This window comes from Thunnus albacares, chromosome 3, assembly GCF_914725855.1.
Source record: "Thunnus albacares chromosome 3, fThuAlb1.1, whole genome shotgun sequence".
Lineage (NCBI taxonomy): Eukaryota > Metazoa > Chordata > Actinopteri > Scombriformes > Scombridae > Thunnus > Thunnus albacares.
In genome coordinates this window covers 11,689,988-11,702,978 of record NC_058108.1, presented here as the reverse complement: position 1 = coordinate 11,702,978, position 12,991 = coordinate 11,689,988, and the positions used below count along the sequence as shown (strand labels likewise).

The window sequence follows — 12,991 nt, the reverse complement described above, 5'->3', positions numbered from 1 at the left end:
GCTGGAAGTCTTCAGCTGGGCGACAGACCTGCGAATTTGAGGGAAAATTAAGATGTTGACAACACTTTTAAGGGATCGTTAGACATTTGTTTATCCATAATGAAAATAATGTCTATGTCTAATGTTTTGGAGGGAAGTTAGCTTGCTACAAGCAAGTTTCTCTCATAATCATAGTTTTCATATTTCTAAATTTTTGTTTCATTCAACTTGTCAAAACCTTGTAGAGGTGAAAGAATAAGAAAACACAGCAAGTAGATTAACAGCTTTACTGTGTGTTTCTCTCTTTGCCATAGAAAGTTCTACTAATTTTTTGAGGGCAACTGTTTAATGTGCTACTTTGCTGTTTCTCATCCTCTTTGGTGCAAGTTGACAAGCTAGCAAGGCTACCAAAACCTTGCTGCATCAGATCGGTGAATGTGACCATTGCCATGCAGGTTGTAACAGTCTGTTTAGACTGGACACAATGAGACAGCTAGCCTGGTTCTGTCCAAAAATAAGCGAAATAGCTGCTGGCAGTAGCTTTTAGCTTACAGACATGAGAGAACACTGAAGTGAATAAACTGTATCTCTCTAACACTATTCCTTTAAAGCAGCATTAATGGATTTTTTGGACACCAATTATCAGAAGAATTCCAAAACATCTGACAGAGGCACAACCTTGACATGTTGTTACATTACAAAGTTGTTATTATTAATATTGGCATTGGCAAGCACTTTCCTATTTACACATCCAGCAGACATGCAGTGACATCAGCATTCATTTGGAGTCATGTTTCTGATCTGTCTCTTTCAAATGAATGTAAGTCCAATATTTACTCTCCTTTCACCTCTGTTTTGGTCAATTCCTGACAACATTATCTAGCTGCTAGATTCTCTTATTTCCTTACCTTCTCACTAACATTGTCTGCCTAGATGTTTTTGTTAAAAATGACACTGCTCGAAGTGGGGTAAGACTTGTACCATATGGGTGTCCCATAGATCATAGTATTTAAAAAACATAAATTTGGAGTCAATCTTATAAAATATAGATTATAGATGTGGCAGATAAAAGGTCCGACACCTGAATGCAGCAGCTCATTTATCATACCCAGTGCCTCAGGCGACTGAGTCTGATGAATCTCTTCCCACACTGTCCATGGACCTGAGTTCTGTCCCCTGTGTGTGAGAGTTGGTGGCGTTTCATTGGGTCAGGAAAGGGAAATCCTCCCCACAGTAGTCGCACATGTACTTGAATCGCCTGGTGGCTCGATTGGCCAGAAACAAAGCCGCAGTGTTGCAGCTGCCGCTTACACTTCTGAGCTGGTTTCCAAGGTGACCAGATGTGTCGCTGTCTGCAGAGTACTGTTCCTGTAAGAATAAATCAGGGATGTCTGATGTTCTTAATATGTGATGTTTATCTGAAAGGAGAGAGCTGCTGTAGCATGTGAGTGCTGGGGTGTCAGGCAGACTGCTGTCCACAGGAGGCCCTCCACAGTCGCTGATACAGAATCCCTTGTTGGAGCTCAAAACCCTGATCTACGTCCTCACCTGGAGTCTGGAGGCCTGGACTATCTGCCTCTTTTTTAACATGGCAGCCAACATCAATGAGGTGGCCTTCACTTGGTGAAATACTTAACTAGCACCGAGTTTCCACAGACTGCTTGTAGTTTGTGTGTAGATCTTTGCTGTCCTCTGCAGGATCACTGCAGAACTGTGAGCTCTGTTCAGCTGCAACCTGATGCTGGATACAGTTGATCGAGTGTACAGGAAGAGCTGCTAGAAACAAAAGCAGAAGCAAAGGTCACCACAGTCATAATGATCATAACTGACAAGGAAGTGTTGTTTTTTTTTCAGCTCCTGTTGTTCTTCAGCAGCTGCTTCATGTTTGATGGTAACTGGTTCAAAGGTTTAAGGTTCCCTGTGACTCATAAAGCACACAATGACCATAATATAACTATATCTGTGGAGTGTTTATACGGATATTGATTAATATTCATCACCCACTCCATAATTACTTCAGTGGTTTAGCATTATCTACATCTACTGGAATTTCAATATACAGTCTATCTCATGGATAAAATGAACTACACCATGCTCTATCACCTCCTTGTGTCAGATATTTTCAGATGAGTGCACTAAACAAAACATTTGTCACAAAAGTAGAGGAAATAATCTGCACTTATGTGCAGTAATTACTACAAAGTTTTCAGCCTTAAGCCCTCTTCAGCACACTAATGAATTCTTGAAGCCTTAACACCTGGTGTCACAAGTCATTTTCAGCTGTGAAAGTTGCTGATTAGCTTCGCTCACAGGCCAGAATTACCACTGAAAAAGTGATAATCAGCCATATACTTTGTCCGCATGATATCTGATCTTTTTAGGACATGTCTCTGTTGTATCTCCACTCGACTTGACTATGGTTTAATCTTCTAAAGACTAAATTGACTTTGATATGAAAGTCTGAATATGCTGAATGAAGCCTCACATCCCCCTGTTCCTCCGCAGTTTCATCTTCATTCCTCCATCCTGTGTTTCTCTCCAATTGATCTGACTGCAGCTGTGGTCTTGTTGTTTCCTAGAATTTGGCACAAAACATGCACTCAGCAAAGAATAAAAATCTATATTCTAAAACAAATACTTGTTTATGACATTTTTTAATAATTACACTGCCTCATGTCAAAATACAACCAATCAAGTGCAAACCTCCTGGATTTACTACCATCTCATGTTCAGTCCTCAGATTAACAGCCTATTGCCAGCAGCAGATTAACAGTCCATACCAAAGACCTTTTTCACAGCAGACATTTTTACATGTCAAAGCAGGAAAAGGACACGTGAAAATAATAACACTAATGATGGCTGAATCCTATTTAGTTTTTCCAAATTCATTCACCGGTGTGGCTTCCTTGGACACTTGAATGGAACTGAGAAGTTGTTAATATTCCACCTGTGATTTTCCATCTCTACACAAGTCAACATGTCTGCTGTGAAAAAAGTCTATTGAAGCCCAACAAACTGATCTAATTACGAGGCAATGTGGAAGTCCCTTAAAGTGCAGTACCATTGACAGCTGCTGGGTGCTGGCTCCAAAAAATCCCTTGCTACAATAGAGTCCCATCCAAAAAGCATCAACTTCTCTCATGAAATACTGAGTCAATAAATGTTTTCAATGAGTCATTATGGTCTCACTTGCTAAATTCAGGCCATCTAATAAGTGTGCTGGTGGTCATTTAGGAAATTATTGCTACAATAATAAGATATAAAGACTGATTGACAGCTGTGATTGACAATTGGCTCGTCTGTTGCTCTCACCGGCTCCGGGACTTGCACTGAGTCAGACTATTGTCGCAATATTTCACAAGTTTAATGTTACTTGATAACGATACCAGCCCTGTTAGTTAGCTAATGTTAGCACAAGTCTGCACCACTCAGTGTCTCTGGTAAATTAGCATTAGTTTCAGTCCGAGGTATAATACATCCATGTTCATGCACCACTGAGCAACTTTCATAGGAATGAACAAGGCCCCGCCTCCAACACTGTATCTAGTTCTCTTTATACATCCATGCTTCAAACTGGCTCCAATACAAACCAATCGGTGACATCATGCTTTGCTACATCCATCTTTATATACAGTCTATGAGCAGCATTTTATAATTAATAATTATGAGGAACTGTCTCCGAATAATTAGATAATATTTTGTAATTATGGGGAATAACAATAAATTTATGAAAACAAAATGTGTGTTTTTGGCCCAACACAGTAGACAGTGATTCTTACTAGACCTGCAAAGAAAAAGAAAATAATCTAGTAATTTTAATAGGTCAAAGTTTTAATTATAGTAGATAACAACACTACATTTAGTATAACTCCCAGATAAACAGAACACGTACCTTTTCACATTTGTCATGAAGTGTAAGAGGTCGATTCACCTTCTGCGCTTGGTGCCCAAAATTCTTAGCTATTGACCTTTTTCACAGCAGACATTTGACTTGTCATAACAGGAAAAGCACAGGTGGAACTGATAACATTAACAATGCCTCAGCTCCAAGGAAGTGGAACTAAGGAAGCCATACTGGTGAATCATGCACAGGTTAAGTCAAGTCATATTTATTTATAGTGCACATTTAAAAACAACAGGTGCTAACCAAAGTGCTTTACAGAGAAAGGATCACGAATAATCACACACTAGTTGGTTGATCTCCATCACAGTGGAGACAACCAGTTTCTCCATGATGGAGGACAATGAGACTGAAACACAGTCGTTCTGTCTGTGACTGCCACAGTTGTCCTGATTAAATATACAACAATGACAGAGTTCAGCTGTGCAAAGAGGCCGGTGTGACTGATGAAAAACATCTCCCACAGATCATCAGATCCAGGTGTACTGTGCAGGAAACAATCATTTATCAGTCATGATATCATGTAAAACACACTGGCTTGCTTTATGGTTGTCTGTTACATTCACTTTTAATTAGGGGATTTCAATGGTTCTATTATGTCCCCAAGAGTGTAGCCTAATATTTTTGGTCCAGGCCAATGAAAGTGCATGTTCATACTTGACAATTATGCACATGGATGATAATCTGATCTCAGTGTCATTTAAAGGCACAAATCTGTTATTAAAATGTAAATAAACAAAAAAGATCACAGCGCCATTGATTGATTGATTGGTATTTTAATACATGGACTAACACTATGGATACTTAAGTTATGTTCCATTAGCAGTTTTTGTAAACATGAGTAAAACAAGCCTATTAGGCCTGTATGATAAACTGAGAAACACACAGTCCGCTTATTCTCACTTGTAAATCAAACCTTTCATATGAATATACAGTAGCTGACCATTATGGTCAAAAACTTTTATGATAATTGTGCTTTAAGGTGTCTGTGTTTTCACACATTTTAGCATATTAACTTTAAATTGACCAACTTAATTTTCAATACTGACCTCCAGACCAAATACTTTAAATACTTTTTCAAACTTATTTTATAAGATGTAAAAGAACCATTTGTGCAATGATAAGTGCGACTCCATCACTCTCAGATGACATTAAACATTGAATATATGTTAAATATCAAAAACTTTTCAGTTTATGAGTTTCCAAATGGGTTAAGTCCACATGAGCAGTCATTTTTCCTTTTATGTTTACAATTCTTTACATTAAGCATCTTGCCAACCCTTGTTCATTGACTTTCTGTGTAGTCCTTCTCTGTTTGGACAGCTTTCTGCAGTGGAGGCTGACATGGATTGGGTGAATAAAGGTGAGCAGTGACACCAATGTGACACCCACATTTACCTGAGAGAATGAGAGAAAAGAAGTATGAGAGAAAGAGGGTAAAGGGCAAAAAATGTGGGTTATTATAACAACAGGAAATCAAGAAAACATTGGGGATGCAGGAGTGTTTCTGAAACATGACAGTTTACTCTTCAGTTTTAAGTGAGGCTCATTACAAAGTATCACAGAAACTCACATAGAGAGGATCACCGTTCAGTTGGTGCTGGATGAGGTGTAAGACTGGAAACTGGAGAAGCAGTGCCAGAGCTGATAATGACATTGCCATCCCTGACATCTTCCCAAAATGAGACATTGGGAAGCTGGAGGAGACGTAAAGTGAGAAAATAGCAAAGGAGAGCGGTGGAGAAAGATGAGAGGATATACAGCAGGAGATGGAGGTGGGTGGTAGAGAGAAAGTGGATGATGACGAAGGAAAGAGAAGCAGAAAGTCATAAGTCAATGAAAACAAAAGAAACATGTTACTGTTTTTAGATCTGGGATGGATTTACTGTAATGTGTGGTGCAATTAAGGAGAGTTGAGCATACGCAATACTGATGAAGGCTTGATGGCCTCCGTAAAAGAAGGCGCTGTTGACAACCTGCAGGATGAAGGTGAGGTACTGCAGAGGGAGAACAGGACAGGTGAAACACACACAGAAGAGGAAACACTGCAGAGAGGTCAGGAAGAGGGCGAGAAAGGACGAGTGCAGGTCTGCCTCCCTCTTGGTTTCCCCTGAGAAGTAGACAGAAAGTTAAAAACTGAAGTCGCCATAAATCACACTTGAACTACATACAGTTCTAGTCAAAAGTTTGGACACTTTCTCATTCAAGAGAATGGGAAGGAGTGTCCGAACTTTTGACTGGTACTGCATTTTTATTTTATTTTATTACATATATTTTTAGGAAACCCACTTAAGGATCATCTGGAGTGTTTATTCCAGGAAAGCACAGGCATTCAAAAGTTTATTTTCAACTTTTTGCTTTAATTAGGTCACATAAAGTCTGGTCTGACCATTGAGTCAAATAGAGAGCTGTTTGATTAAACTCCATAACAGGCAGAATTGTGGCTAAATTTCACATACTTACCAGGAACTAGAGGCCTGTGCTTGTGTCTGTCCATGATGAGGCCGTTTACGGGAGCAAATAGCATTCCAGACAGCTGCATTAAGGCAAATGCATTGGTGTAGTGACTCACTAAAGGATGGTAGACAGAAAGGGAAAAGTTTAGCTTGGAGGGGGAAACACTGTGATTAAGAGTAAAAATGGCAAAAGACTAAAAGCCAAAGATTGTGGTTGAAAAAGTGAGGGAAAGTGCCTAAAGTATCATGAAAGTACATGTTTTAGCTGATCAGTTTAATGGCAGTTTAATATGGAAACTAACTTGCATAGACTTATTTTAAGAGAATAGATTTGGATTTTGCACTCTGACATCTGCCAAAAGTATCACACATGATATGTTTTTGGAAAATCAAGCATAGAAGTCAACAATTAGGACTGAAAATGATATTAGATATTGGTTAGACATTTATCCCATGAAAATATTTGCAGACTCCCAGATGTCAGATTTCTCTACAAGCACCAACAACTGAATTCACCATCAGCAGTTTTCAAAACAACTTCATAATGAAAATAAGCATGGTGCAGGGCGGATTATAGCCACTAGTATGTAAAGTGTCATATATGCGATTTGCATGAAACAGGCTAAAACCTACAAATAAACAGTTTGACCCTTTAAATCACAGTTCTTATTGGAGTCAATGATCACAGTTACAGACTTGTGGTGTCCTGTGGTGATCAGGTTCAATTTGCAATAGCCAACTTTAGTTCTGAGTTCTGAATATTATTTAAAAAGATATACCAAATTACTTCTGTGAGCAATAATAGCACATGATTATGAGTGCTGATATACAATGGCATTATTGCAATTATACCATTGCTATATAGGAAAATGCAAAAAGTGCTATTTAAGAAAGAACCACTTACTACTTTCCAAAGAAAAAAATGGAGAATGGAGGCTGTGTTCATTTTTAAAGTTTGTTTGTTCTCAGGCTAACCCATGGTTAGATTAATTTCAGTGAGAGATAACTGGTAGCAAAACAACAGTGCTGTTGCCATGGTAACCTGCAGTTTACCTCCAGCACTGATTTTGAACAGTGGTTAAACTGTTGACTTGTGCTACTTTTTAAGTGTTCCAATGTATGAGTTTAAAGTTTTCCAATGGTATGTTAATATGCATAGAAAACTATCACTGATTGGTGCATTCAACAGTCACACTGCAGCCACTGATGAAAGTCCACCATTTGACCTTGGTATCCTGCTTCTGAGCTGGACAAGCAGCAAGCAACACCCAGAAAATCATTTTATACCTCACCCAAGGTTTGGTTGTCCTTGGCCAGCCGAGTGAGTGTGGGGTTGAGAGAAGCTAAGAACATGAAGTGACTGAAGAGGATGGTGACCACCCACACCACGTGCCACAGGAAGAGCCAGGACAGCACACAGCTCCGGAAACTAGCTGCTGGATGGAAGGAAAGATGGAGAACTGTGTATCTTTCCCTCTCTCTTTCTTGTCTACTTCCACTTGAGGTAGTGAGTTCCTACATTTCCCAGAATTACTTTAGAAAACACAGATAAGGTTGTTCTTTGTAATATAAGTAGTAATGTGTTTGGTTGTTGAAAATATAAGAAAGCAGACAAAGATAGCGTTGCACTTCACACACTATGGATGACAAATCCACAAAGTGTCAGAGGAAAAATGCAAAAATGCTTCTTCTTTGATGGATTTCTCCCTTTGTGGTCTGTACAAAGCAGTCTATAATGAAGCTCTTGCTCTTTAATCCTGAGTAGTGGTGGGAGTCACATTTCAGATGTCTATGAGTTGTTAACAGCTCCACCAAATAGTGATTTTTCCCTCTAAACTTCTCACATGGTTTCATTTCAACAACTTATCAAATGATCCAATATTTCACCAAAAATCAAAGATTAGAGAAACATTCCGAAAACTAAAAACAGATTTGTGCATCGGAACTTTGTTTTTTCTTCTTTCCTCTCCCATTAATCATCTTATCAGATTTATTTGGTGACCCTTTGGAGGGGCCTGACCCCTTGGTTGGGAACCACTGGACTAAACTAGCTAGAACACAACTGCGTGTTTTCTGACACACATTCAAGAAAAAACATCATACCTTCTTCTTGCTTGGGCTGATGCTGTATGTTCTCATCTTTCTCTCTCTCATCCTTTTTATTTCCCTTTATTTCTTCTTCCTCCTTGACTCTCTTCTCCTCTCCTTCTCCTCTCCCTTTCCTCTGGCCAGGGCAGCTTACCCTGTCAGAGCAAAGCTGGTGATTTAGACATGTTTCAACAATCATGCACAAAATGGCCAGAGTCTCACTGGCATCATCAGTAGTGGACAACTAGGATAGTGTGGTTTGTTCTGACCCGTAAGTGTATATTTCTGGCAGCAGGTAGGGGATATGTCCTGTGGGCATCAGGAAGAAGGTGCGGAGTATCAGGAATATGCTACACAAGGTGAGGAAGAGGAAAGATGAGTGCAGAGACACTCCTCTTTCATGCAGCAACTGCTCACATAAAGAAAAACAAAAGGAGAAGAGGTGTACATTTAATTTGTGCTGTAGATTGAATCACTTGGGTCTTGTTAAAATGTTAGATAGCACTACAAATGTGTTACCTTTATGATTAAAAAGACAGAAGCAGATGAGTCAAAGGCCCCGTTGTAGATGGTGATGATGGTGGAACGATAAGAGTCAAACAGGTTCCCAACCTTAACAGACAAGGTCTCTCATGTCATATTCCTTTTGTTAACCTCCTCATACACTTTCTCACACACCACATGAGTTTTTAAGCTGGGTCACCACAAACCTGAACATTGGTGGTGTGGAGGGTTGATCCAGCAGTAATAAGACATGACAAAGCAGGGTACAGCAAGACTGACGTCTCTGTGTGTGACAACCAGAGCAGAGAGACCAAAGGAGAGGCAGATATAACAACATACTTCTGATATATCTGCTCCAAAAATCCCAACATACAAAACAACATACCTGCGTTTGACAGCGTGATGAACAGTGTACCAGTGGTGTACAGAGATCTGCAAGAAGTTAAATAGGACACGATGATGAGATTGGAAATGGTCTTACAAGGTCAGGAGACATTTCAAGGTGTCACAGTGATAAAGAAGCCTCGGACATACCAGTATATCTGGTTTACATATTTGAAATGGTCTTACTAGCTCAAGAGACATTTCAAGGTGTCACAGTGATAAAGAAGCCTCGGACATACCAGTATATCTGGTTTACATATTTGAGTTTGCTCTCTCTCTCCCTCTCTCCTCTCAAATCTAGCCACCTAGATTGGTAGCAACCCTGTCACAATGAGTCTAGCATGTTTGCTAGACTCAGAGTAAATTATGCATCTGCACCTTAATTTGCATTCTTAAACTAAAGTGACCTTAACAGGAAGATTAATTATTTACTTTCCCTCACCAGCTTGCAAAGTCATGAACCTTCACAAACCAAACTTAGCAAATATTTGGTGCTCACATAGCTATTAGCCTTGTTGCTGTGGTTCCACAGCGGTCAAAGACATATCCGATGGGGAAGCGTAGTAATGTGTTGGCAATGGAGGCGACAGACATGACCTGAGAAAGGTGCTCATCCTGACCACTACAATCTGGAGGAAAGAAAGAAACATTACACTTGGTGTGTATCAGTGTAGCATAGTGTTCTGAAATTTTTATGAAAATTAAAACCCTTAAAATGTATGAAGATATATCCTTTGATATATCTTATAATAACAGGTTGGTTGGACTCCAGAGTGGGAATATTAAACAAATGTTCTGTGTAACTTGACGGAAATGTGTGAACAGAAGAAGCAGCAGTGCAGGTTTATTGTGCTGTTTGCCCTTTAGGCCGAACTAATTTTAGCATGTGTAAGTTTATACAAACCAGGGTTAATACAAAATTTGACATGTGGTTTTTTCATTATACAGTTGTGCTCATAAGTTTACATACCCTGGTAGAATTTGTGAAATATCGGCCATATTTTGGAAAAAATGACTGATCATGCTGAAAACTTTTGTTTTATCTAGTGATAGTGGTCAGGTGAAGCCATTTATTTTCACATAATTGTATTTGCCCTTTTTACATCATAATTATAACTGTAATCACCAAAATGGCCCTGATCAAAAGTTTACATACCCTTGAATGTTTGACCTGATAATATACACACAAGTTGACACACAGGTTTAAATGGCTATGAAGGGTAAGTTTCCACACCTGTGACTTGTTTGATTGTAATTAGTGTCTGTGTTTAAATAGTCAATGAGTTTCTCAGCTCTTGAGAGACCCCTGCACATTTCATCAAGGGCTGCTCTGACTTTACTGGATACTGAGCCATGAGGAAAGTAAAATAACTGTCAAAGGACCTACAAGAAAAGGCAGTTAAACTTTATAAACCAGTAAAAGGATATAAGTAGTGGAGAGTATAAGAAGTGGAAAATGAAGGGTTCTGTTGATACCAAGCCACAGTCAGGTAGATCAACAAAGATTTCAGCCACAATTGCCAGAAAATTGTTCAGGTTGCAAAGAAAAACCCACATGCAACTTCAGCTGAAAGTTGGATGTGGCTGTTTCAAGATGAACAATACAATTATGTGAAAATAAATGGCTTCACCTGGCCACTATCATCAAATAAAACAAAAGTTTACAGCATGATCAGTAATTTCACAAATTCTACCAGGGTATGTAAACTTATGAGCACAACTGTATCTGCAGTCATGCTCTGTCACAAACATTGATCAAACAAATATAAGCCTTAATTTCACCTCCAGGAAGCAGTAAGAATTCTTGCATTTTTGAAAAGTGTATGTCTGTACATATTTCTCCACATGCAATATACCTGTATAAACAGCATAATCTTCTTCTCTGGTGACGTTGTCACAGTATCCAGCAAAATATCCATCGGCTTTCAGCACGAACACCAGAGAAACCCAGCCAAAGGCAATCCCTGTGACCAGCAAACTCTCTACCAGTCCTGACAGCAACGTCAGCCAGCGGTGACACTTTGCCCTCCTCCCCTGACATTTACACATGCTGCCAAATGTTTCTGCTCCTGCCTGAGCAGCTCAGCCGGGTGAATGAAGTATAAAGGTGACGTATAGTTATGACCAGTAGAGTTTTAAAATCAGAAGATTACCTAGAAAAGAACAGACATTACTGAATACAGTATGACAGAGTTCAATACACACACTGTATTTGTATTAACTCTGTAAAGAGTAAGAGTGCTGTGGTGTTGAAATTTAAATAAGTTCAGAAGACTCTTGACATAAGAGACTTTGTCTTTCTTGATCAGACACACACACACACACACACACACACACACACACACAGTCTCAGCAAAAAAAAAGAAAAAATCAACATTATAAGACTGACAAAGTTAATATTTATTGCACTGCTGTTGAACTGCAATGCATCAGATTATACATGTTGTTTTCTCTCCTCTTATCTACAGACGTACATACCAGTTGTGCTGCTGCATGTAAGGAATGAAGGCTTGCTTGCTGTCTGCCTGTCAGGCTTCATCAACTCCTATTGTGCTCAAGGGTGGTTGGGACAGTTCAAATATTGTTAAGTCATGTTTGACTCTGGTGAAAGAGAAATAAAAATGTGCATGGACTGGCTGTATAATTGTAAAACTTTATAATTTGTAAAAACAAATTCTTTAAATATATTGTTGTGTGTAAGAAAGTGTGTGAGACCAAGTGTTGAATAAATACTAAAATAATATGTAAAAAACTAAAATAATATGTAAAAAACATGCTTTACAGACGGCACATATTTGTTGGGAAAAGGGACATAATTAAGTTGCGTGGCCTCCTAAGAAAACCCTAATCTAAAGTTTAAAACTCTTTGTACAGTTTACCAGTTTCACTGTTCAACCCACCTGGAGACCTGCAAGATAATCCAAAGCTCACATAAACCTAACAAATTCCTCACATACATGCATGTTAATGTTTTCCAATTGGGTTTGATGGATGACACATTTCAGAAAGCAAGTCTGCAAAAACCCTACTGTTATACACAAAAAAAGCAAACTGGCATTTCCATTTCATTTCAATTTGATAAAATCATGTCATACTTCAAATTCAAAAGTCCATGTGTGGGTAGAACATCGTCCGCACAATTACAATGAGAAAATTATTACATTTCTGGCAGTAATGACGCCTTTTCAAACATAAAAATAAGAAATGGATTTCTGAAATATAATTTTAATTTAGTCATAAATCATGCACACATACAGTTTATGGCACAGCATACTGAGACTACAGTAACATTACATTACAATACAGTAAAGTTAGTAAATCAGTTTAAATCAGTTTGACAGGATAACCCTGCTTTAAGAACATTGAACCTACATTTCAGGTTTCATTTGATGGTTTCCTATATTTTATATAGTGTGCAGCAGTATTTAGTATATTATCTGTGCAGAGGAGTGTCTGTGTGGATCTGCTGTGGCAGTAAGCTCAGGTGCAGTTTTTGAACTGACAAAATATACAGATTACTTTGTCAGAAGTCTTAATAATGCTTAAGAAGGAGTATTAAATAGAAGTTTACATATAGCAACCATGTTCCAAAGAAGATTTAAAGAAACAGCAACTGATTCAAAAATGAACAAAATTAAAAGTACATTTTGGGATATGTTCTCCACATTTTACAGGTGAG

General features: G+C 38.6%; 1 protein-coding gene and 1 long non-coding RNA gene across 4 annotated transcripts; one reads left to right on the top strand and one right to left on the bottom strand.

The window, feature by feature from the left end:
- Positions 1–4,072: 4,072 nt before the first annotated feature.
- On the bottom strand, positions 4,073–11,864 carry LOC122979293 (solute carrier family 43 member 3-like). 3 transcript variants are annotated; one of them, XM_044346642.1, is made up of 13 exons: positions 11,791–11,864; positions 11,169–11,465; positions 9,812–9,941; positions 9,314–9,360; positions 9,135–9,211; positions 8,944–9,036; positions 8,694–8,833; positions 8,440–8,579; positions 7,629–7,772; positions 6,344–6,451; positions 5,804–5,990; positions 5,454–5,577; positions 4,073–5,278 (listed from the first exon to the last, which is right to left on the bottom strand). In XM_044346642.1, the coding sequence occupies exons 2-13, from the start codon at positions 11,359–11,361 to the stop codon at positions 5,138–5,140; spliced, it is 1,524 nt and encodes a 507-aa protein (XP_044202577.1). In that variant the 5' UTR covers positions 11,362–11,465; positions 11,791–11,864; the 3' UTR covers positions 4,073–5,137. The 3 variants fall into 3 exon arrangements, with proteins under 3 accessions (XP_044202577.1, XP_044202578.1, XP_044202579.1); XM_044346643.1 differs by having other exon boundaries at positions 7,629–7,769; XM_044346644.1 differs by having other exon boundaries at positions 5,195–5,278; positions 5,857–5,990.
- LOC122979294 lies at positions 11,328–11,944 on the top strand. Its single transcript, XR_006402834.1, has 2 exons — positions 11,328–11,419; positions 11,781–11,944. It is a non-coding gene; the product is annotated as an uncharacterized LOC122979294 (long non-coding RNA).
- The last annotated feature ends 1,047 nt before the right edge of the window (positions 11,945–12,991 follow it).

Excerpts from the sequence above, each read along its gene's own strand:
- LOC122979293 (XM_044346642.1), bottom strand. The coding sequence starts at position 11,361 with ATGTGTAAATGTCAGGGGAGGAGGGCAAAGTGTCACCGCTGGCTGACG. Across the intron at positions 9,942-11,168 it reads AGATTATGCTGTTTATACAG|ATTGTAGTGGTCAGGATGAG; the intron begins GTATATTGCATG and ends TCTTTCCTCCAG. Across the intron at positions 9,361-9,811 it reads GCAACAAGGCTAATAGCTAT|ATCTCTGTACACCACTGGTA; the intron begins GTGAGCACCAAA and ends AACTTCTTGCAG.